The sequence below is a fragment of the Cucumis melo genome, chromosome 6 (genome assembly GCF_025177605.1).
Source record: "Cucumis melo cultivar AY chromosome 6, USDA_Cmelo_AY_1.0, whole genome shotgun sequence".
Lineage (NCBI taxonomy): Eukaryota > Viridiplantae > Streptophyta > Magnoliopsida > Cucurbitales > Cucurbitaceae > Cucumis > Cucumis melo.
In genome coordinates this window covers 33,522,177-33,544,214 of record NC_066862.1, presented here as the reverse complement: position 1 = coordinate 33,544,214, position 22,038 = coordinate 33,522,177, and the positions used below count along the sequence as shown (strand labels likewise).

The window sequence follows — 22,038 nt, the reverse complement described above, 5'->3', positions numbered from 1 at the left end:
TACAAAAAATCCCGTTAGGTTTTAGACAACGCTTTTGTCCCTCACAAGAAAGAAAAAGAAGTTTTCCATATCATTGAGCATCCTGATGAAAAAGTAGAAATCAAATTTTAAAACGAATCACCTGGGTTCCCTCTTGTTAAAGAAAACATGAATTCTACAGACTTCATGAGTTCAGAACCAAGTACCTCTAGTAGAAGTGAGTCGATTCCTAATCTCAAAATTAGATCTGTCAAAATAGATCAAGGAATACCAAATATTATTTATATAGAAAACCTTCCTAACTTTCCAACCCAAATAGAAATTGATACTAGTTCTCAATTAAATGTAATTATTTCAGAATCAAAGTTTGAGCTTGACAAAGAATCCCTTCAAAAGGAATTTATCTCTAAAAGAAAACCGCATTGAAAGAATTTCTTTTTTCAAAAACTACTCTAAAACATAAAGGAAGCTGTTCAGCGAAGAGTATTTTAAAACCCTTGAAATACTTCAGGAACATATTGTATTTTTTAGATTGTTTAACCAAAGAAAAGAATTTGACCATCTTTGTACTATATATAAAAAAAAAGAATAATGGAAAACTCAAAGAGGTGAAATCAAAGCTGCTTTTCCACCAATGAAAGATGTTGAGTTCAAAAGTTTTTATAATGAGAATGTTATTGCAAAACCCTTTCAAATCATCAAAGAATCAGAAGAGCATAAGGCTCCTACAAATAAGGAAATAAAAAGTATCGAAGTTCAAAATAACTATTCCAACATAATGTTTTCTTCAATTGAAAGCCAAGTTTTTAAATTAGAAGAAATCATCAATCCTCCTTCTCCAGAAGAAACTCCTAGTCTCTTCCAACGTTTGGAAAATGTTAACATAAGAACCCAGAAACAAAACCTTCTAGATGAGATTAACAAACGCCTAGATAGCTTAAAGGGCGAAAGTTCGATCAATGCCATTAATGAAGAAGATGCTGCCCAATTCATGGAAGATTCTGAAAATCTCTCTATCAATAAAGAAGAAAAACAAATCAATAAAATAAACTTTGGAAGATATATCAATAAGAGAGATCAAATTAATTTCTATCCTCGATATTCATTTCTAGGAGAAGATTTAGAGCAAAGACAAAGATATTCACTAAAATACTGAGTTCAATGGAGAATCTACATATGTTTGGAACCTTGATGGAACTTCAGAATTTCAAATCTATGACATATTAAATAATATGTTGACTTGTGCCATAGCCTATGAATCTAATGGTCATTCAAATAAAGAAGCTGCCATACTTCTAATTAATGGATTTAGTGGAAGTCTCAAGTTGTGGTGGGATCATGCCTTAACCTCTGAACAAAAAGAAGTAATAAAATGACATAAGACAAAGGTTAGAAGGACAATTAAAGTTGAAGAAGGAACTTCAATAACTCAATAGGTGGAAGAAGAAGTAGAGAACGTTATAGAAACTCTTCTCTACACAATTAACCTACACTTTGGCCTAGGAAGTGACACTAATGTAGAAAATCAAAGGAAAATAATAAAAAATCTAAAGTGCTCCTCTATGGGAAATTTTAGATGGTACAAGGATATGTTCTTATTAAGAATTTATATCTTCAAGGACTGCAATGCTAGACACTAGAAAGAAATGTTCATTGATGGACTTCCTAGTTTTATGGCAGAACGTGTCTACAACTCTCTTAATAAAGCATACCCCGAGAAAATATCTTGGGAGAACCTTACTTATGCTCAATTAACCTCTAAAATTATAGAGTGTGGTTTAGATATCTACAACGAGATAAAAATTCAAACCAAAGTTCAAAAGCATTAAAATCTTCATAAGAAAGAAATGAAGACTTTTTGTTTTCAATATGGATTTGAGAAAGTCAAAGAACCAGTTTATCTTCAAGAAAAGTTTGTCCAAAAAACTATGATATGAAACCCACATATTATAGAAAATCTTGAAGGTATAACAAACCTTATACCCCTAAGAGATATCACAAATATTCAAATTACAAAAAGCCCGCTAAAAACAAGCAAAAGGAAGCTAAAAAAGAAGGCAAATCAAATAAAAAGGTTTTTTTGCTACAAATGCAGAAAAGCAAATGCAGAAAAGGACAGTATGCCTTCATCCTATATTTCATGAGATAAATAGGAATCCATGAGATAAAAGAAGAAAAATATTCTTCAAATTCATCCTATATTTCTAACTTTAATTTGCAAAAAATTGCAAATGAAACCAATTCAGAAGTTTCAAGCCAATCCTCCTCAGATGAGGGGCCAAGAGCATGTAGTTGTATCAAAGACCCATGCAAATGTGTTTTAAATGAAATAAATGTTTTAACTTCTGAACATGATTTATTATTTCAAACTATTAACCATGTTTCAAATAAAGAATTAAAAAGAAATATTTTAGAAACACTTAGAGACTCTCTAACGAATGAGTCATCTTCAAAACCATTTCCAAAAAGAAAAACAATTCCTGAAAAATGTCTTTCTGAAATTTTAAAAGCTCTAAAAGAATAAACATCAGTTTCTATTGATGATTTAAAATTTGAAATCAATTGCTTAAAACGAGAAATTTCTCGATATAAGTATGAAATTTTAGAAATTAAAAAATAAATTTCTCAAATGAAACAAAATGATAATTTAAGAGATTTAGATGTAAGAAAAAAATTTCTTATGTAATTTAAATTTTGAAATCAATTTAATTTCAAGAATAAGCTTTCGAAAATGGTATTGTCCAATTACATTAAAAATAGAAGATTTCAAAATTACCTTAAAAGCACTAATAGACTCAGGTGCCGATCAAAATTGTATTAAAAAATGTTTAATTACTACAAAATATTTTGAAAAAACTACAGAGGTTCTTATCGGAGCAAATGGAAAAAAATTTAATATCAAATTTAAACTTTCAAAAGTACATGTTTGTAATAAAGAACATTGTTTCAAAACTTATTTTCTTTTAGATAAAGATCTTCGCCAAGAATTAATTCTTGGGACACCTTTTATTACTCAATTATATCCTTTAACGATAACAGAAAAAGGATTAGTAACAAAGAAATTTGGAGAAGAATTGATTTTTGAATTTATCACTCCAATTTTACTTCATAAACTTTTAGAAATTAATGTTTTGAAAAGTCAGCAAATAAAAAGAAAACAAAAACAAATTAGTCTTCTAAAAGAAGAAATTGATTACAAAAGAATTGAAGAAAATTTGAAAAAAAATTCAATACAAAATAAAATAAAAGAAATTCAATTAAAAATTAAAAAAGAAATTTGTTCCAATTTACCAAATGCATTTTGGGAAAGGAAAAAAAACACATAGTTGATCTTCCATATTCCAAAGAATTCAAAGAATCGGATATCCCAACAAAGACTAGACCGATTCAAATGAATTCAGACTTACTAACACATTGCAGGAAAGAAATCAAGACTTATTAGATAAAAATCTAATAAGACCTTCAAAAAGTCTATGGTCATGTGCCGCCTTTTATGTCAACAACACCGTCGAAAAGGAGCGTGGTGTTCCAAGGTTAGTAATCAACTACAAACCTTTAAACAAAGTTTGGGAATGGATTAGATATCCAATTCCTAATAAACAAGATTTACTCAAAAGAATTGCTAATGCAAAAATATTTTCAAAATTTGATATAAAGTCCAGATTTTGGCAAATTCAAATTTTCGAAAAAAGATAAATATAAAATGACTTTTAATGTTTCGTTCGGACAATACGAATGGAATGTAATGCCTTTTGGGCTAAAAAATGCACCATAGAATTTCAAAAAATTATGAATGATATGTTTAATAATTTTCAAGATTTTACAATTATTTATATTGATGATGTTTTAGTTTTTTCTCCAAGCATAGAAAAACATTTTAAGCATATCAATATTTTTATAGATATTATAAAAAGAAATGGTTTGGTAGTCTCTCTAACAAAAGTCAAATTATTTGAAATAAAAATAAGATTTTTGGGTTTTGAAATCCATATAAGAAAAATTAAGCCTATTCAGAGATCAATTGAGTTTGTTTCAAATTTTCCTGACCAAATCTTAGATAAAACCCAACTTCAAAGGTTTTTGGGCTGTTTAAATTATGTATCTGATTTTATTTAAAACATTAGGCCTATTTGCAAACCACTATACCAAAGGTTAAAGAAAAATCCAAAACCGTGGTTTGACAAACATACCTAAACGATTCAATTACAATATTAAGTCTTTAGTCAAATCAATCCCTTACTTCAGTTTAATTAATTCAAAAGCAAATCTTATCGTTGAAATTGATGCCTCTGATAACAGATATGGAGGAATCCTAAAACAGTGTCTAGATAAGACCGAATCAATAATCCAATTTCATTCAGGAATTTGGAATGACACAAAAAAGAAATTACTCAACAGTAAAAAAGGAATTAATTGCAATAGTTCTTTGTATTAAAAAGTTTCAAGGTGAATTGATTAATAAAAAATTCATTATCGAAACCGATTCTAGAGCCTCAAAATTAGTGTTGGAAAGAGATGTACAAAATCTTATCTCAAAACAAATTTTTGTCAGATAGCAAGCCATACTATCTGACTTTGGTTTGAAGTTGTGCTTATAAAAGGAGAACAAAACCCCTTAGCTGATTATCTATCAAGGGAGTTTCTGACTCTAAAACTTTCTCTCTTTTAAAAAAACTCTCTTAAAAGAAAAATGAGTTCAAAAAAGGGAAGTGCTAGAGGAAGAACAAACTCTACCTCTTCAAAGGGCAATCACCCATCTTCTTCTTCTAATTTTGCACCCTCACCTATGAATGCAGATCAATATGCAATGGATTTAGGGTTTACCATGGTAACCCGATCCAGATCAAGATATTTCGACGTACGGATTGGGTCTCCCACGGAGTCATCAACTCCACCTAGGCCTTTGGTCAATCTTATCTGTCCTTCTGCCGGAGTCGTTCAAATGAGGCCTCCTACCTCTCCTTCATCCAATGGGGAGTCTTCTACTCCTCCTACAACTTATTCTCAGGTTATCGCCTCCGATAAACGATTTGTTCCAGGACACGAGATCAAATCTTATTTTCAAAAACCTATCGTTGTTTATGATCCTATCATAGAACCCGAATATTAAAGTCTCACTTTAGAAGAGACAGTTTTAAAAATCTTTCTTAAGGACTTTAATTTTCTTTCTGAAGACCTTAGAAAAACAAGAAAATTTTATGAGTAAATTTCTGAAGACCTTAGTAGACACAAAGTCTGTAGAAATAACTTATGTTTCAGACAAAAACGATCCTTCAAAAATTGCTTATTCGAAATTTAAAATTTTCAAAGCAATCAATCCAACTCATTGGAATCAAGAAATTTTTAAATAAAAATCTCTTTCAAGACCTTTCGTTCCTAAATTTACTCCTACAAAGATCACATCAAAGAATAGTATAGAGTATTTTGGTTTTCAAATAGAAACCACTCACGGTTTTTTTTTTTTGTCAAAACGCTTACAAAATTAATTTTGCCTTATAGTTTATTCGATGGTGGAATAATTTTGGTCTTACAGAAGATATTCTACCAAAAGAATTCTTTTCATAATTCGATGAGATTCTACCCTACTTTCAAATTCCATGGATATTTTGTTGGAGCTACAACACAGCATAATTTCCTCAATACAAGATTTTGGTTAAGAATCTTAAAATCAAATGGTGGAAAAAATACAATTTTCAGCATGTCACCATCAAACACATAAAGGAATGGTTCGCAGAGAACGGATATCTACAAAACATTGATCAAAGGAAGAATGTCGAGTTCTTAAATAACAAATCAAAGCTTCTTGCAACACTTGCTCAGACCACAACTGATGCAGATTTCCAGAGATTATTATTAACGGCAGTAAATGCTTCTTCATCTTAAAAGTCAACATCTTCTTCCATACAAGAAGATGAATAATAAGCAAATCTAGAATATGATCTAGACGATCCATTTTTCGACTCACAGCCTATATGAGCTCCGAATCCAAAAACTTGTTTCAAAAGAAAAATAGATTCAATATAGAGTCTTTTAAAAGAAGATTTCTATTCAAAATTACTATATTTGCTTTCTGTACATATTCTTGTATATATATAAATATATATATTATAAAATAAAATAAAAATTACATTCTCATCTCTAGTGTACTTGATGAGTAAACTTTTGTAAAAATTCTAGTTTACTTTGTAAATATTGTTCTATCATCCAGAAATCCAGGAAAAATTTGAAGATAACAAGCGCCAATAACTACCAAGTTCAAGAGCTAAAATGAAATTATGTATTTCATGGGGTGTTCAACTACGTTTGATGGTCTCGACCGTAAGTCGCAATGATGAAGCACAGTGAGTCCGTTGGTCAGTCAGTAATCCGCCGTAGGGAATACAATTAATGGATACATGCTTTACTACTTACAAGAAAGGACAACAAATATGGAAAAATCTTCAATTTCTCTATGGAACAATGGCCAACAAAGTCTTAATATGATATATTTCTTCTTACTTATTATAAAGATAATAATAATGTTAATAATCAATATGTGTATAATAAATATGGCAGTTAATAAAGATGTATAATAATTAAAGTTATGAAATTATAGTGCTTTATTAAATGGAAGAAAAATTTCCACATTATAGTTGTACGAAGAGGATTCTTATCCATCATTTATTTTCTCATTTGAATAAATTAATTTAGCTTTAGTATTTTTGGATAAACAAGAATCTTATCAGATAAGGTGTCCTGTCCTTTCTGATTTGATCTTATCTTTTAATTTTTTAAATTTCAATTGTTTGAAATCCGAGGTCTATAAATAGACTTCCAAGTTGTAATGCAAAGGCACATCGCGAAATATTATCGAGCTCTAAAAGAACACTATGCTTCTAATATTTCGACTGCTTCCTTCTTGTAATCTATCGATCCTAATTCTTTGTGTTTAGCATTGAGAAATTGTAGTAATGTGTGAAGAATGACAAGAATTAGTACAACAATGGGGGCAACATGGCATTTGTGGAGCTGGACGTCAAAGATTGGAACAAATCCATCAAGAAAAAAGATATGGAGTTCAAGAACGAAGAAGATCCAATCAAGATTTCCAAAAACCTCCTCCAAGATTTCAAGATTGCCATTAAAACCTCCAAAATTGGAGTTCTTCGGAGAATGAAGAGCAAAAAAGAATGAATGACGACTAAGAGAGTAGATCTCAACCCGAGTGTGGGGATAGAAAGGGAGAACCAACCGAATACAAGATGAAGATTGATTTACCTAGCTATGATGGCAGGAGAAAAATTGAGACCTTCCTTGATTGGCTTAAGAATATCGAAAACTTCTTCAACTGCATGAATACACCCAAAATAAAGAAGGTTCGCCTAGTGGCATTGAATTTAAAGGTTGGACCTTTGACATGGTGGGAATAAATTGGGGTTAATAGAAGGAGAAATGACAAAAGACCTATCATTGCATTGGAGAAATGAAGAGGCTTAGAAAGGTGAGATTTCTTCCCTCCAACTATGAACAAACTCTTTATAATCAGCATTAAGGTTGTCGATGAGGAGGTCGAACCATGGCTGATTACATTGAAGAATTCCATTGTTTGGGAGCACACCCGAACTTAATGAAGAATGAACAACACTTGATTGTTCGTTTTGTTAGTAGACTACGCTTTAGCATCAAGGAAAAGGTCAAGCTTCAACCTTTTTTGACTTTATCTAATACAATTACTTACGTAGAATCTATTGATGAATTATTAGAGTTCGGCTTTAAGAAACCTATTAGGTCAAATCCATGGGACAATTCGAATGGTAGAAGATCTCTGGCAATGAATAACAATTCCTCTCTTCCACAAACTACTAAAGGATGAGAGAAAGAAAAGGTTCTTGATCCGAATGGGTAGAAGAAAAAGACTAATCCTGAGAAGCAAGTGGAGAATCCCTATCAATGACCTAATTTAAGCAAGTGTTTCTGATATGGTCAAACAAACATCTCTTCAATTCTTGCCCTCAACGAAGAATGTTTATAGCATTCTTGAACAAAGGAGAAAATTCGAACAATGATCAAGAAGATGTTTTTGAACAAGAAGAGGCTTTTGAACCAGATGATGGGTATAGACTTTCTTATATCCTTCAAGAGTTTTGATAGTACCAAGAAGAGATAATTTCCACCAACAAAGGCATAGCGTATTCAAAATAAGATGCAACATTCAGAATAAATTCTACAATGTGGTTATTGATAGTGGTAGTAGTGAAAATTTTGTAGCCAAGAAGTTGATTTTTGCCCTTAATCTTAAAGCAGAGCCCCATCCTAACCCTTACAAGATTGATTGGATCAAGAAAGGGGGAGTCACACAAGTGAATGAATTTTTTTTTTTATTGCCATTATCAATTAGAGAAAGATACAAGGATCAAGTTGTGTGTGATGTTCTAGATATGGACGCCTGTCACATTTTACTTGGAAGACCTTAGCAATATGACACCCAATCAATCTATTGACAAAAGGAGAACACTTATGAGTTCCAATGGATGAACAAGAAGATACTCCTACTGCTAATGAGCATTAAGAGTGAAGAAGGCATCAACACAAAGCTACCAAGCAACCATATTTTTATCACTGTAAGTGGTAAGCAATTTGATAGAGAAAAAGAGACTGATATCTTAGGTTTTGTTATTGTAGGCCATCCTTCGACAGAATCTTTTTAAAATATGCCTTAAAAAATCCAAGATTTGTTGGATCAATATCCAAGCATCAAATAAGAACTATCCAAGCTCCCTCCTTTATGTGACATTCAACACAACGTTGATCTTGCTCCAGGATTCTCACTTCTTCATCTTCCTCATTATAGAATGAATCCAAATGAGTATGTCATCTTACACCAACACATTGAAGAGCTTTTGTTAACCCCTAAAGAAAGATGGTAGTTGGAGGATGTGTGTTGACAGCATAGCCATCAACAAAATAACAGTGAAGTATCGTTTCCCTATGCCTCGGATAAATTATTTGTTGGACCAATTAAGAGGAGTTCTTATTTTTCCAAAGGTGGATTTGAGAAGTGGTTGCCACCAAATTCGTATTAGGCTTGGAGATGAATGGAAGACTGCATTTAAAACAAATGAATGATTGTTTGAATGGCTCCTAATGCCTTTTAGCCTCTCAAATGCTCCAAACACGTTTATGCGCCTAATGCATCAAGTACTTCACTCCTTCTTAAATAGATTTGTTGTTGCTTTTGATGATATTTTGGTGTATAGCAAAAATGAAGAAGATCATTATTATCATCTAAAACTAGTATTTGAAGCTTTAAAGGAGAATAAAATATACTTCGAAATCAAGAAATGTACCTTTAATATGAAAGAGATACTTCTCAGGCTTCATCATCAGTAACAATCAAGTAAAAATGGATGAAGAAAAGATAGAAATTATTACAAATTGGCAAACTCTAAAGTCCATCAAAGAAGTTCAAGTGTTTATAGGATTGACATCCTATTACAGAAAGTTCATAAAGAACTTCAGCTATATCACAACTCCCACAACATATTGCTTAAAGAAAGGATTATGGGTGAAGTACCAACAAGACAACTTTGAAGTTATTAAGTTGAAACTCAGCAGCCATCCAGTCTTAAAGCTACTCAAATTTGACAATCCTTTTGAAGCTGCTATGGATGCTTGTGGAGCTGAAATTGAAGTTGTGTTATCTCAAGGAGGTCATCCAGTAGAGTTCTTTAGTGAAAAAGTTGAGCATCCGAAGGGAACTGACACAAGGACTCGACGTACCAAAACAAAGAAGGGAAAAGGGAGAGAGAGAGGTAGGTTTTTGACGCTTCGAAACAGAGAAGGGAGATGGAGACTGATGATTTTGAAGAAGTGAATGGACACAGAACGTTCAAGGTGAGGGAGATGGACAGTGTAGCAAGGAAAGAGGGGGAGTAGCGAACAATGATCATAGGGGGTTCGCTACTATGAAAAAGATGATAGATAACTAACTCGTGCATAATAGAGACATATACGACGTACCGCAGAGCTAGGGATCATGTGATGGTCCCTGTTGTGCACGAGTTAGTTCTTCTATCATCTTTTTCATAGCTTCCACTTGTGAAGCTAATGCTTGGTGATTTCTATCTTGTACTTCAATCCGTTCCAAAGCTTCATGAAGTTTAGCTTGTAATTCAATCTCTTTTTTTGTGGACTGCGAACAAGATGTCGACGAACTGCTTGCACTTGTCGTTCTGCGGGCCTTCGGCTTGGGTCCCCAACCAAGGTCTTTTGAGTAGCCTGGTCGTCTACCCAACACCTGATCGCATATCTCATCCTCAGAGAGTGGCTGACTACCCTCTGGGGTAGGCTGGGATTGGAGTTCCAGCATTTGATTCTGCAACAAATTTAAAAATTATGTTAGGTAATGCGCAAAAATATATAATAAAAGTGGATAATTAATAAGGGTATAACTTACATGCGCATCCTCGGCGGCCTGCGACACGAATATCCCAGCTCGAACGTGTGTTTCTCGGAACAATTCCACACAATCGACCGGCTGCCCTCTTCTTTCAGCGAGTTCATACTGTCGTTGTAGAAACGACTTGGACCCGTTACTATGATTGTAAGGCTGCTTCTGTCTAGCAGCCTTGTTTGTCCGTGATTGCTCCTGCATTAAAACAATTATATTGTTTATTTCTTATACATATTAAAACTTTTTATCATAATTAATCATGACAAATACCTTGAATGCACGGATGATATAATGGTCGCAGAGGAAGTGTCAATTCTCATCACGTCCAACCAATGCGTTTGGTGGGTTGGCACGAGCCTCCTTTGGGTCGCTGTACTTTTTGAAATGTCTATGACAGTCGGCCCGGAACTCTTTAAAGGTCGTGAGCATCTGATGCTCAACAAACCTGTTCATGGCTTGATCATTGAAATCAAGCACAAACAATCGCTACAAATTACAAACATAACACATTAGATTGGTTAAAGTTAAGATATGTTTCAAATGAAATCATATATAAATGTGTAGTGCATTTAATTACCTGGAGGTCGCCCTTGACGACCTCAATGTATTCTCTCCCAACGTCCACCCACTTAAGACAGCGGACGAGAAATGTCTTTCGCACGCACACGCCTATCGTCTGGCTGAAGCGAACGGCGTGTGGAGAAATAGGCTTCTCCGCTTCAGGGGCGATCGTCATCGGAATGCGCCCATTTATTGCAACATGGCGCTCTAACTCCAAGAGTCGAGACTGTGCACGTCTCCTAGGAGTCGGAGTCGTTTGTTGAGAAGAAGACCCTGCTCAATAAATAGACAATAACATATAAAGTTAGAAACCCCTACATGAAATATTTGTAAGTTAAAAATGAAGAAAATTCTTAGACTCACCCGTATTGTCGCCCACAGATGACGACCCTCCCGCAATGTTATCTAAATCATCCTCAAATTGGAGGAACATATCGTCCATCTCCGTAAAATTTGATCGTCAATATGACATAATGACTAGGACATATAGAAAACAAACATTCAATAACCAAATACGAACACATAGCTAGAATTAAAATATATAAACTAGATATAAATATGTGCATACGTGGTTTAATTTGTCACTATAATTCCTCATCGCTAGCCTCGCCACATGTAGGACAATGTTGCAAATCAGCAAACTCTTTCCAATACAATACACAGTCATACTTGCACGCGTGAATAGTCTTGTATCCCAAGCCCAAGTCACGAAGTTTTTGTTTTGCTTCATAAAATGAACTAAGAATAGTACTATTACACATTGGAAACGCTGCTCTTAAGAGTTCTAATAATATGTCGAACGACTTGTTACTCCAACCATTTAGAACTTTCACATGCATCAATTTAACCAAAAAATTCAACGACGAAAATTCAGAACAACCGGGGTACAACTCATTACGTGCTTGATTCAATAAGTCCTTAAATATATTATTTGTTGTATCTTCATCTATATTTACCCCAACATTCATCATCATTTCATCTTCCAAACGAAATTCCTCTATTTCCTCTTCATGTTCAATAGGGGCTTGTAAATCATTTAGCATACCAAAGATATCACCTTCTTCATTAAATTGTGTACTACTAGTTCCTTCCTCAAAGTTTTCTGTACCTCTATAGCTTAATGACTCTCCATGATACACTCATTCTGTGTAGTAGGGGGATATTCCAATAGTCATCAGATGTCGTTCCACACCCTCTAATGAGCTTCAATTTAAATTCAAACATCTCTTGCATGGACACCTCAATCGTCCGTAAGCATCAACGTGAAATTTGGCAAATTCTAAAAATTGGGTCACTCCATGTCTATACTCAAGGGATAACTTATTTCTAAGTTTCATCCAACCCTTATCCATCGTTTAAGTCCCTAAAACATAAATAGGTTTGATTAGAAACATATGTCTCTCACTCTCTCACATTCATAACTTACTCCCCTGAATTTTCACTACTTTTCAATAACTAAGTTTAAACTATAGATGCTACCATAACTGTAGGATAGCCAACACAACCTAATTATTAACAACAAAATACTTGAAAATATCTTCGCATTCTACAAACCCCTCCAAACTATAGAGGCTACCATAACTGCAAGATAGCCAACACAACCTAATTATTAACAACAAAATACTTCAAGCTATCCTACTACCACCCCTTGAAACCAGCAAATTCAAAACAAAAAAGGCTACCATAACTGCAGGATAGCCATCCCAAACATAAAGAAATTCAAAACAAAAAAGCTACCATAATTGCAGGATAGCCAAAACAAATCCTAACACACATATTACATTCCCAATTCAATTTAACTATTAACTTCCCCCCCCCCCCAATTCAATTTAACTATTAACCCCCCCCCCCCTCCGATTTCAATTTTCAATTCAAATATAAACCCCCCTCCCAATTCAATTTTCAATTTAACAATAAACCCCCTCCCCCAATTCAACCCCCATTCAATTTTCATTTAACTATAAAATCCCCCCTCAATTCAATTTTCTAAAACAAAAATCCTAAACCATTCAAATTTCAAATTTCAATTTCAATTCAACCACAAATTACACACACTATACAAAAATACATTTAACAAACAAAAATCTATTCCAAAAGAAAATCCTAAACTAATTTTCATAAAAAAAAAAACCCTAAAACATAAACTTAAACTAAATAAATTTTCATTTTCCACTTACCTAAAGTGGCAGACGGCGGCGAGGGACAACGGCGAGGAAGGGCGACGACGGACGGCGGCGGAAGGGCGATGGAAATCGCGACGACGATCTCGGCTTCTCCTTTCTTTTCCCCTCTCGATTTCGATTCTGTAAAATACAGAACTGAAACGATTTTAAAGGGGATTTCCCGACGCAGTGACGTGGCGTCGGGAAATCTCTCAAAATGCGTCGGGAAAAGGGGAATTCCCGACGCTCATTAAACATTTTTCCCAACGTTTCATGCGGCATCGGGAAAAACCCTATTCCCGACGCCGCTCCCGACGCACTGTTCACGGCGTCGGGAATAGTTCGTTTTTTAAAATTAATTTACCCTTTTCCCGACGTATTCTTGCCGACGCTTTCGTGGTGAGTCGGAAAAGATTTTTTTTCCCGACGCATCTTCCGACGCGTTGTTGACGACGTCGGAAAAGCCATTATTCCCGACGTTCTTTATGCCGACGCCCTTTTCGGCATCAGAAATGCTCCATTTTCTTGTAGTGATAGAACATTTGTATTATATTTAACCTGAGACCAACTCAGCCGATCAAATGTCCATTGATATATGAGCAACATATTCTCTGACTGTTCAGATGCAGCTTGAAGACCGCTCTATCTAATTTGTGAAATAAACCATTAATAAATTATAGATAGTGCAAATTCTATTAAAAAAACATGTATATTAAATAGTACCTGAAACTCAAAGGTTGACCATCTGAATGCTGCAACGTTCTCTGTGGAGCTATAATGGAGAATCTATCGTATGCCCATACTTGAAGCAACATCAATGGGCCAACGATCTCTAAAGACTGTGCATTACTCGCTCGGCAGAGTTCCCTATATAACCATGCGAGGGTCGTAGCGCCCCACGCATACGTACCAGCCTGGTCGAAATCAAATAAGAATTGAAGAAACATACAGTGGACCAGGGTGTTTGACTTATCAGCAAAAAGAAAGCCCCCAATCAACTGCATGATGTATGCACGAGCATATCTCTGAACGCTCACAATATCAGCATCTGGTGGCAATTCTTCGAACTGTTCTACCAACCACGGAAGACTCAGTCGCTGACCTTTCATGTCAGGCGGTACGACTCCCAAGTAATCATTGCAGATAAGCATCCAATTATACCTTAATGATCCTGTCAAAGGCTCCCCATCCACTGGCAACCTCAACTGTACTGCAACATCCTGCAGGGTGATCGTGCACTTCCCACATGGCATGTGAAATGTGTGGGTCTCTGGTCTCTAACGCTCGACCAATGCAGTAATTAAATGCCAATCTAACTGCATGAACCTAACCTGGGAAACCCTGAGGAATCCAGCAGCCTCTAAGTAGGGTGCAATACGCTGGTCGAAGGGGATGGTGCACTGAGACGCTGCCTCTCTCCTCCGACAACTCAACACGACGGTGGAGGAGGTATCCCATATGCTTTGTGATCTATGGGTCGCCTATAGATATAGATGGCTATCATCAACTGGACCAAGATCCATTCTGCAAATAATATAAAAAATAATGTCATTAATTACTTGAAGAAGAAAAGCAAGACCATTATATAATTGCACTAAAACAAAAGTATACATTAAACCCTAATTTACATTTATTATGAAAGTATACCCAAACGTATATATAAAAATACAGAAGTAGTTCATTAAAGCTTTCTAAAATTACATAGAAGCATTTACATCAAACAATTGCATCATTAAACAATTACATCATAAAATCCTATAATACATCCCAAAATTAGTGTCTTGAAGAAGAAGATGCACGTTGATTATTATTATTATTATTATTATTATTATTATTATTATTATTATTATTATTATTATTATTATTATTATTATTATTATTATCATTTTAATTATTGTTGTTATTATTATTATTATTATATTACTATTATTATTATCATCATTACCGTTATTATAACAACATAAAAACAACCTAATAATAACTATTTAATATATAACAAACTAAAAACAATACATAACTATTTCAATAATATTTCTAAAATATATAACAACCTAAAAATAATATACAACTAATAAAGAAAAATATATATTTAACAACCTAATAACAATACATAACTAATAATAATTATTCCAATAATATTCTAAAAATATACAACAACCTAAAACTAATATATAACTAATAAATACAAATATATAAATATCTAAAAATAATATATAATTAATAAATAAATATATAAAACATAATAAAACTTACCTCACAATTTGATGGAGTTGGATGGAGAAGAAAGGTAAAGGAGATAGAGGAGATAGTTGAAGAGCAAAGGAGAAGTGGAAAATGGAGAATAATTTCGGAAGAGAGGGAAAAAAGAAAAAGTGAGGGGGAAATTTTGGAGAATTGAAGGAAGGATGAGGAAATAACAATGGGTGAGGGGGTATTTATAGGCGTGGAAGTGCTACACGACTTTCTGCATGAAGGACACCTGACGGTTCACGTGAAGGAAGTCGTGTCGCGGTACACGACTTTCGCACTACCGAACAAAACGGCAGTCAACGTTACTGTTGACTGCCATTTGTCAATCTGACACGTACGGAAATCATGTACGTGGTACACGATTTTCCCATTACCCGACAAAATGGCAGTCAACGTGACTGTTGACTGCCACCTGTACAAAAATCGTGTACACGGTACACGAGTACAGTCAGAAGTCGTGTATCGGGTACACGACACCAGTCATTTGTCGTGGACCAGGTACACGAAGCCGGCCCAAATCGTACACTTGTTCCACGATTTTATGGAAGTCATGTACCGGGTACACGACTTCACTACCCCATTTTTGACAATATTTTTCGGATGACCCTATTTTCGACAATATTTTTATAAACCACATTATTTTTAAAAAAGTTCAAATAACTATAAAATAAAATTGTTGTAAATTAATTAGAAATAATTAATGTTCACTAATGCAACTTGTAGGTTTCAATCCATATCACTTTATCTTTAATCCATATCACTAACTCCTTAAATAGCCTAAAATAAGAGAAACTTTCAACCCAATTCCTCAACGAAAAAGGTGTTATTGACCTTATGTCTCATAGCACATCCCTTGTGCACCTCAATGTCTCCTCTTGTACACCACATGCTCTTCTTTCATACACACACATATATAGTGTTGTAACCATCATCTGCCAATTGATGGTCTAGAGGAATAAAGAAGTTTTCTTTAATCAATTTGGTCACCTAACGAGGTTTAGTGACCAGACTCAAAATTTTTTGTTACATCCAAAATATTTCATTTTTTAATTTAAAATATGGTAACTTACTTCTCACTTAAAGAAAATTATCTTCACATTTTTTCGTTTAACACACATAGAGCTTCTTAAAGGGTAGATTATATTTGAAATTTCGTCTCTATAATACATTGAAGTGTTGCAGCAAAAAAGATTAAAGAGATTTTGATTCTCTTTTCCAATTTATTTAAAGAATATAGGAAAAAGATCTAGATACTTCGTCATCATCATTGAGCTTGCTAGGCTTAAAACGATCATAAGAAGTGAAGGTCGCAACTTGATCTAAGTCCAAGCCTAAGGGGCTAAAGCAATCTTTTGCACTTGTATATATTTGTACATATATTATATACATACAAAGAGATGCATATAATTATATACATAATATAGTGTGTATATATATATATATGTGGAAATTACAAGGGGTGATGTGATAGAAAGAGTTAAATGAAGGAGAATGAATATATATATGTGGAGGATATTTGGGAGTTAATGATGAAAGAGAAGTTTATTGTACTTATTTTGAAAATGAATTGGAAAAAGAAAAGTATAATAGTAATAACAAAGTATTGTTATTATTTTAAAATGGCATTGGACTATATGCCTCTCCTTCTTTCCCATCTCTTCAACTTCTTCCTTAGTAAACCCCAGGTGCCACTGTCGTCCACTATCTCCAACCCTGTCATTTGCATTCTACCGTCTCTTTATATCGTCGGATGCTATTCGCCTTCATGTAAACCGTCTGGCCACATTTCTCCTCTATCTGAGCTATCTATGTCGATCGATTCCATATTCGAGCCACCTTCTTTGAAACTCAAGTTGTCTCTCTACCATCCAAGCCAAATCTCCCCTAAACTGAGTCAAAGCTCTTTGCCAAAGCCGCCTAAGCTGATCTGTTCTCCTTCCTTTCAAGCTAAGCCATCAGATATTTTCTCCCATTGAGGCACTTGGGTAAATTCTTAATGAGTTTTAATTGCGTTTTAGATATACCCATCAAATTTTGATTTTTGGTTTAAGAATATTTATTTTTGGATTAAGTTGAATTATATTAAAGTTAGATTATTTTTTCTTAGATTCGTTTTCCTAAACTTTAGTTTGAGGTTTAGAGTTGTGAAGTTTTTCCAATCAAGGTTGAATTGGTTTCAATCTCATATTTGGGTAAATTGAATTGAGATGATTTTTAGGTCAATAATCAACTATTAAATTCATTAATTTAGCTATTAATTTCACTTGTTGTTTAGGACTGAGTAAATTGGGGATTAACTATCAACCAAGGAATTATTGTTTTAGCTAATCTCAGGTAAGAGATTTTACTATTAGACCTCGAAAATAGAATTAAAAGCTTGTATGTATTTATCATTATGCATTGATGTAGGTAAGATGCATAATGTGTTGATGTTGGTAAGATGCATAATGTGTTGATGTTGAGGACTGTTATGAATTATTGATATTGACGATTGATATGAATTATTGATATTGGGGATTGATATTGATGATTGTTATGTTTATGAATCATGATATATTAACCACATGATTTAGGACTGTATGATTAATATTTCTGTCATGTTATGATATTTATGATATGCTACATGCTAAGGTCGTGAAGTTTTGTTAACTTTGGTTGTTATGGTTGTACCTATATGGGTATCCATCAGGATCACTACCTTTTAGAGTGTGAGTTTGATGGGACCACTAGTCTGTCATGTCATGTTTATGAGTGGTCCTACGAGATCACTTACAACTCGATGCTTAGGTGTTTTTACAGGTTTACCGACAAACCAGATATGTTCCTATAGAATTACTAGATTTTGTGGGTTCGAGAGCACAATAGTTTTGGGTACCTCCTTACGGGATACTAATAAGAAGTAACAAACACCTAGTGGGACTAGTAGTGGGTTTCTTACTAATGTTTATACTCACTTTTTCTATGTTTAATTTTTCAGGTTGAGGTAGAGGTAGAGGAAAGTTGACGAATGACAAGAAGTGACTGTGACTTGCTATATGGAAAATTTTTATGTTTCTACCTTTATGTTTACAGTATTTGAATTTTTAGTACTTTTATTGAATTTATCGAACTCATGATTTATTTCTATGTTATTTTTCTTTAAAAGTTAGATAGGGCCCAAACTAGGACTAAATTTTTTAGTATTCATTTCTATTTTTTCAAGTTATGATTCATTAATGAGTAATTGAAATTATTCATTTACAAATTCAGGTTTCTCTTTTATTTTAGATATTAATAGTGATGATCTTAGCTTAGTATGAGAAATTGAATCGTTACAGTTACATTTATTTTTGCTTAGTAGGCGTTCAACGTTTTATCTCAAGGGAGTTATGCGTTGAATGTCTAGGTGGCACGCTTCCACTTGGTCGCATAAACTGACATTTGGAATGGGAAATGACATTTTAAATGATTTCTAAAAACACTATAATCACCCACATAATGATTCTTTACTTTCCCATATATGGGCGACTTTCTCCCTTCTCTATTCATTATAAAATTTATATTTGTTTATTATTATATTATAATGGAACAAATATTGAAAGCACAATTAAAATGATTATTTATTACAGACCAAATAAGAAATTAGAATGATTATTTATTACGAACAACATAAAAAGAGGTTAGGCGTTTACATTCATTATTTTTTAAAAAAAGGTAAATTAAATGAAAATAACTTAAAATTAGTATTAATAGAATAAAATGACAATACATGTGGGTGACTTTTTGTAAGCCCTCGTTCCATTCTCTTTTATTTTATCTATATATTTTAGATTTCTTTAATGGTAAAAAATAAGTTGGAATACTTTTATACTCCTTAAGATTAATTCGTGTAATAAGGAAATTTTAGAACTACATTACTGGAGTTTTAAAGCATAATTGGTTCTGTATGGGTATTGAATAGAATGGAGGAGGGTAAAAAGGAAGTTTAAATTTAAAGAAATGGGCATTTTTGTCATTCCATTGTTATTTTTAAGTTTTTTTTTTTTAAAAAGGAAAATAACTTTTTCTTCTTCTTCTTCGTCTTCTTCTTCTTTTTCTTCTTATTCTTTTTTTTTTTCTTGATTCTTCTAGACAAAATGACACCCTCCCCCTCTTGATATTTTCTTCTTCTTCTTCCCAAGCTCCGACCAGCGTCGCCCTTTTCGTTCCCGATCTTCTCCTTCCGAAGCTGTCGCCCGTTATTTTCGTCCACACCACCGCGACAGAACGACTCCCCTTGCAGTTCAGCCGCTCGTCGCTGCCTCCTGAAGTTGTCGCCTCTTTTTCCGTATGTGCTACTCGACCAAGCCAGCTGCTACACCACATTTCTCCTTCGGCCGCTATGCGTGGTAACCCACCGGAGATCATTTAGCCGCTGGCGTCTATTTTTCTTTCATATCAATCCTTTTAGAGTAAGAATTTTGTGGTTTGAGTTGTCTTTTTGAGTAAATGTTGATACCCAATAAGTTTAGACTTGGTTTTCATCATACCCACTACATTTTGATGCTAGATTAAATTTTGGAAGAGTTTAAACTGCAGTCTAGCCATTCGGAAGCTCAAAATCGGACGCTTTGGCACATTTCAGGTAAGATCTTAAACTTTATTGAATGGGTCTTTAGACTCCACTGATTTTTTGTGCCAATATTAAGCAAACCATGGTTTATGGATTCTAGGATTCAATAGTTGAATGTTCTTGGAGCGATTTCATTGAAGTTAGATTACTTTGTTAAGTTCTTGAATAGCCGTGATGTTGGATGCTTAATTTGAAATTTGAAGGTAGTTAGAGTGCTCTCCGTTGAAGTTATGGGTGCTTTGTTAAGTCTTTGGAAAGTTTTGGAATAATTTCATTGGATTTTTCCTAGAGTTGAAGGTTAAAGGTTGAAAATAGAAAGAGAAGACAGATTTCAGGTTTCGTGCGTGAATTTGCGAAGACGCTGTTGTGTTGAGTAGTTAGAAGTGTAGAAATGGAGTTAGGATCTCTATTTAGTATGGTTGGAAAGCTTATTCAATGTACTAAGACTTTTATGAAGAAATTGTGAGCTAAATATGATTGGAAGTAGCTTAATTTTATAAACAAGTTAGGGGATAGCAGAAGACTCCGTTTTTGAACACTCTCTGTTTCGGGCCAATTCTGTAGCAATCTATTGGGAATCATATTTTTCTTCCTTCATGTAAATTATAGAGGACATCAAAATGAAGAGTTTGACATAAAGAACACTCATTTTGGTTAAGTATTGAAAGAGTTATGATCATTTGAAGTTCATGTTGCGAATCTGGAAAATTTTGAGAATTTAAGAACCTTAGGAACTAAAACAAGTTGATTTTGGCCTTATAAAGTATGTTGAAGATTGTTGTGTCGTCTCCCTTTTGAAGATAATTAATAGACCCTAATCGTTGTTTCATGCCAAATTGAAGTGGGGAAAGCGTATAACCCTGGGGGATCGAGTTACTGACTGTGAGTGGTTTATTTTTTAAGCTTTCTTTATACATATACACGTTATCTCTTGACATTGCTTGGAAACTACCATGATCTAAAACATGACCACATTTTTGTTGTTGTTTAAACAATGTGTTTATACATTGAGAATGTGTATGCCTTGATTTTTATAAAATCATGTTTCAAGTTTTTAGTTTATACTTTGTTTTGAATCATACTAAACCGATGCTTATGGTAAATGTTGGCGATTACCCTAAAGGCTACGCGAATGTGTTTCCATAGCGCCACCTACGGTTGTCAGGGGATTCCGGAGTTGAAGAGACCGTGACCGAAGATCCAAGAACCTGAGCCTAGGTGAGGACATGGATGGAGGATTGTGATATGGCTTCGGGCCTAGCTTACCCCATGGTTGGGTGTGGCTCTATGTGCACATAGGAGCGATATGTAGTTACTATGGTAGGTGCTAAGTGTGCGTGAGCTCCGTTTGGCCGCGTGTTTCCTTGTGGATATGGAGCACGTGTGAGCTATTCCTGGATCGTATACTTAGTATGTTATCATGGTTGGTTCGATTGGTTGACGGTTGATATCATAGTGGGTACTACGGATGCGTGAGCTAGTTTTGGCCGCATGATGCTTTATCATGTGTGAGCTATTTTTGGTCGTATCCTTAGATGCCTTGCCATGGTTGTATGGATTATAGGTTTGTTGATGGACTAATGGGTATGAGTTAATATCGCTTTTCATATTTATAATTTTTCTCTTTAAGCATGTTTTATGAGCTTTATATTTAAGAAACTTGTCACTCACTAAGTATTCGACATTCAACTTGTCACTCACTAAGTATTCAACTTACATTTAAATGTTTTTTCCCCCCTCAGGTAGTGAACAAAGGCCGAGTGTTGATTGATCTCTCGTCATCAGTCGTAGATCTCCATTATTCTTTTGTATGTTTGTAGTTTTTTTTTTTTTTGTAATGCATCATGGAGTGATTAGATGTAGCGAGAGTGAGGCCAACAATTTATATAGGAGATCCCTCTTTAGAACGAAATCATTTTGTATGAAATTTTTTTTAGTCAAATTCTGAACTTTACTGAAACCTTGAAACTGTCTGGATAAGTGTGTGGTGAGACACTTGTTTTGTGTTGTGGAGTTTTGAAGTTATATAAAATTATATGGAAGTGTAAAAATTTCTTCCCTTT

General features: G+C 34.1%; 2 protein-coding genes and 1 long non-coding RNA gene across 3 annotated transcripts; 1 reads left to right on the top strand and 2 right to left on the bottom strand.

Moving 5' to 3' along the window:
• Positions 1 to 10,001: 10,001 nt before the first annotated feature.
• On the bottom strand, positions 10,002 to 10,879 carry LOC127149783 (uncharacterized). The gene is made up of 3 exons (XM_051085710.1): positions 10,682 to 10,879; positions 10,415 to 10,606; positions 10,002 to 10,333 (listed from the first exon to the last, which is right to left on the bottom strand). The coding sequence occupies exons 1-3, from the start codon at positions 10,729 to 10,731 to the stop codon at positions 10,063 to 10,065; spliced, it is 513 nt and encodes a 170-aa protein (XP_050941667.1). The 5' UTR covers positions 10,732 to 10,879; the 3' UTR covers positions 10,002 to 10,062.
• A 2,266-nt stretch (positions 10,880 to 13,145) lies between these two features.
• Positions 13,146 to 14,387, bottom strand: LOC103504519 (serine/threonine-protein phosphatase 7 long form homolog). The gene is made up of 2 exons (XM_051085619.1): positions 13,858 to 14,387; positions 13,146 to 13,275 (listed from the first exon to the last, which is right to left on the bottom strand). Exons 1-2 carry the CDS (start codon positions 14,385 to 14,387, stop codon positions 13,146 to 13,148), a joined length of 660 nt encoding a protein of 219 aa, XP_050941576.1.
• Positions 14,388 to 19,501: 5,114 nt separating this feature from the next.
• Positions 19,502 to 22,038, top strand: LOC107992010 (uncharacterized). Its single transcript, XR_001764402.2, has 4 exons — positions 19,502 to 19,814; positions 19,913 to 19,987; positions 21,099 to 21,559; positions 21,718 to 22,038. It is a non-coding gene; the product is annotated as an uncharacterized LOC107992010 (long non-coding RNA).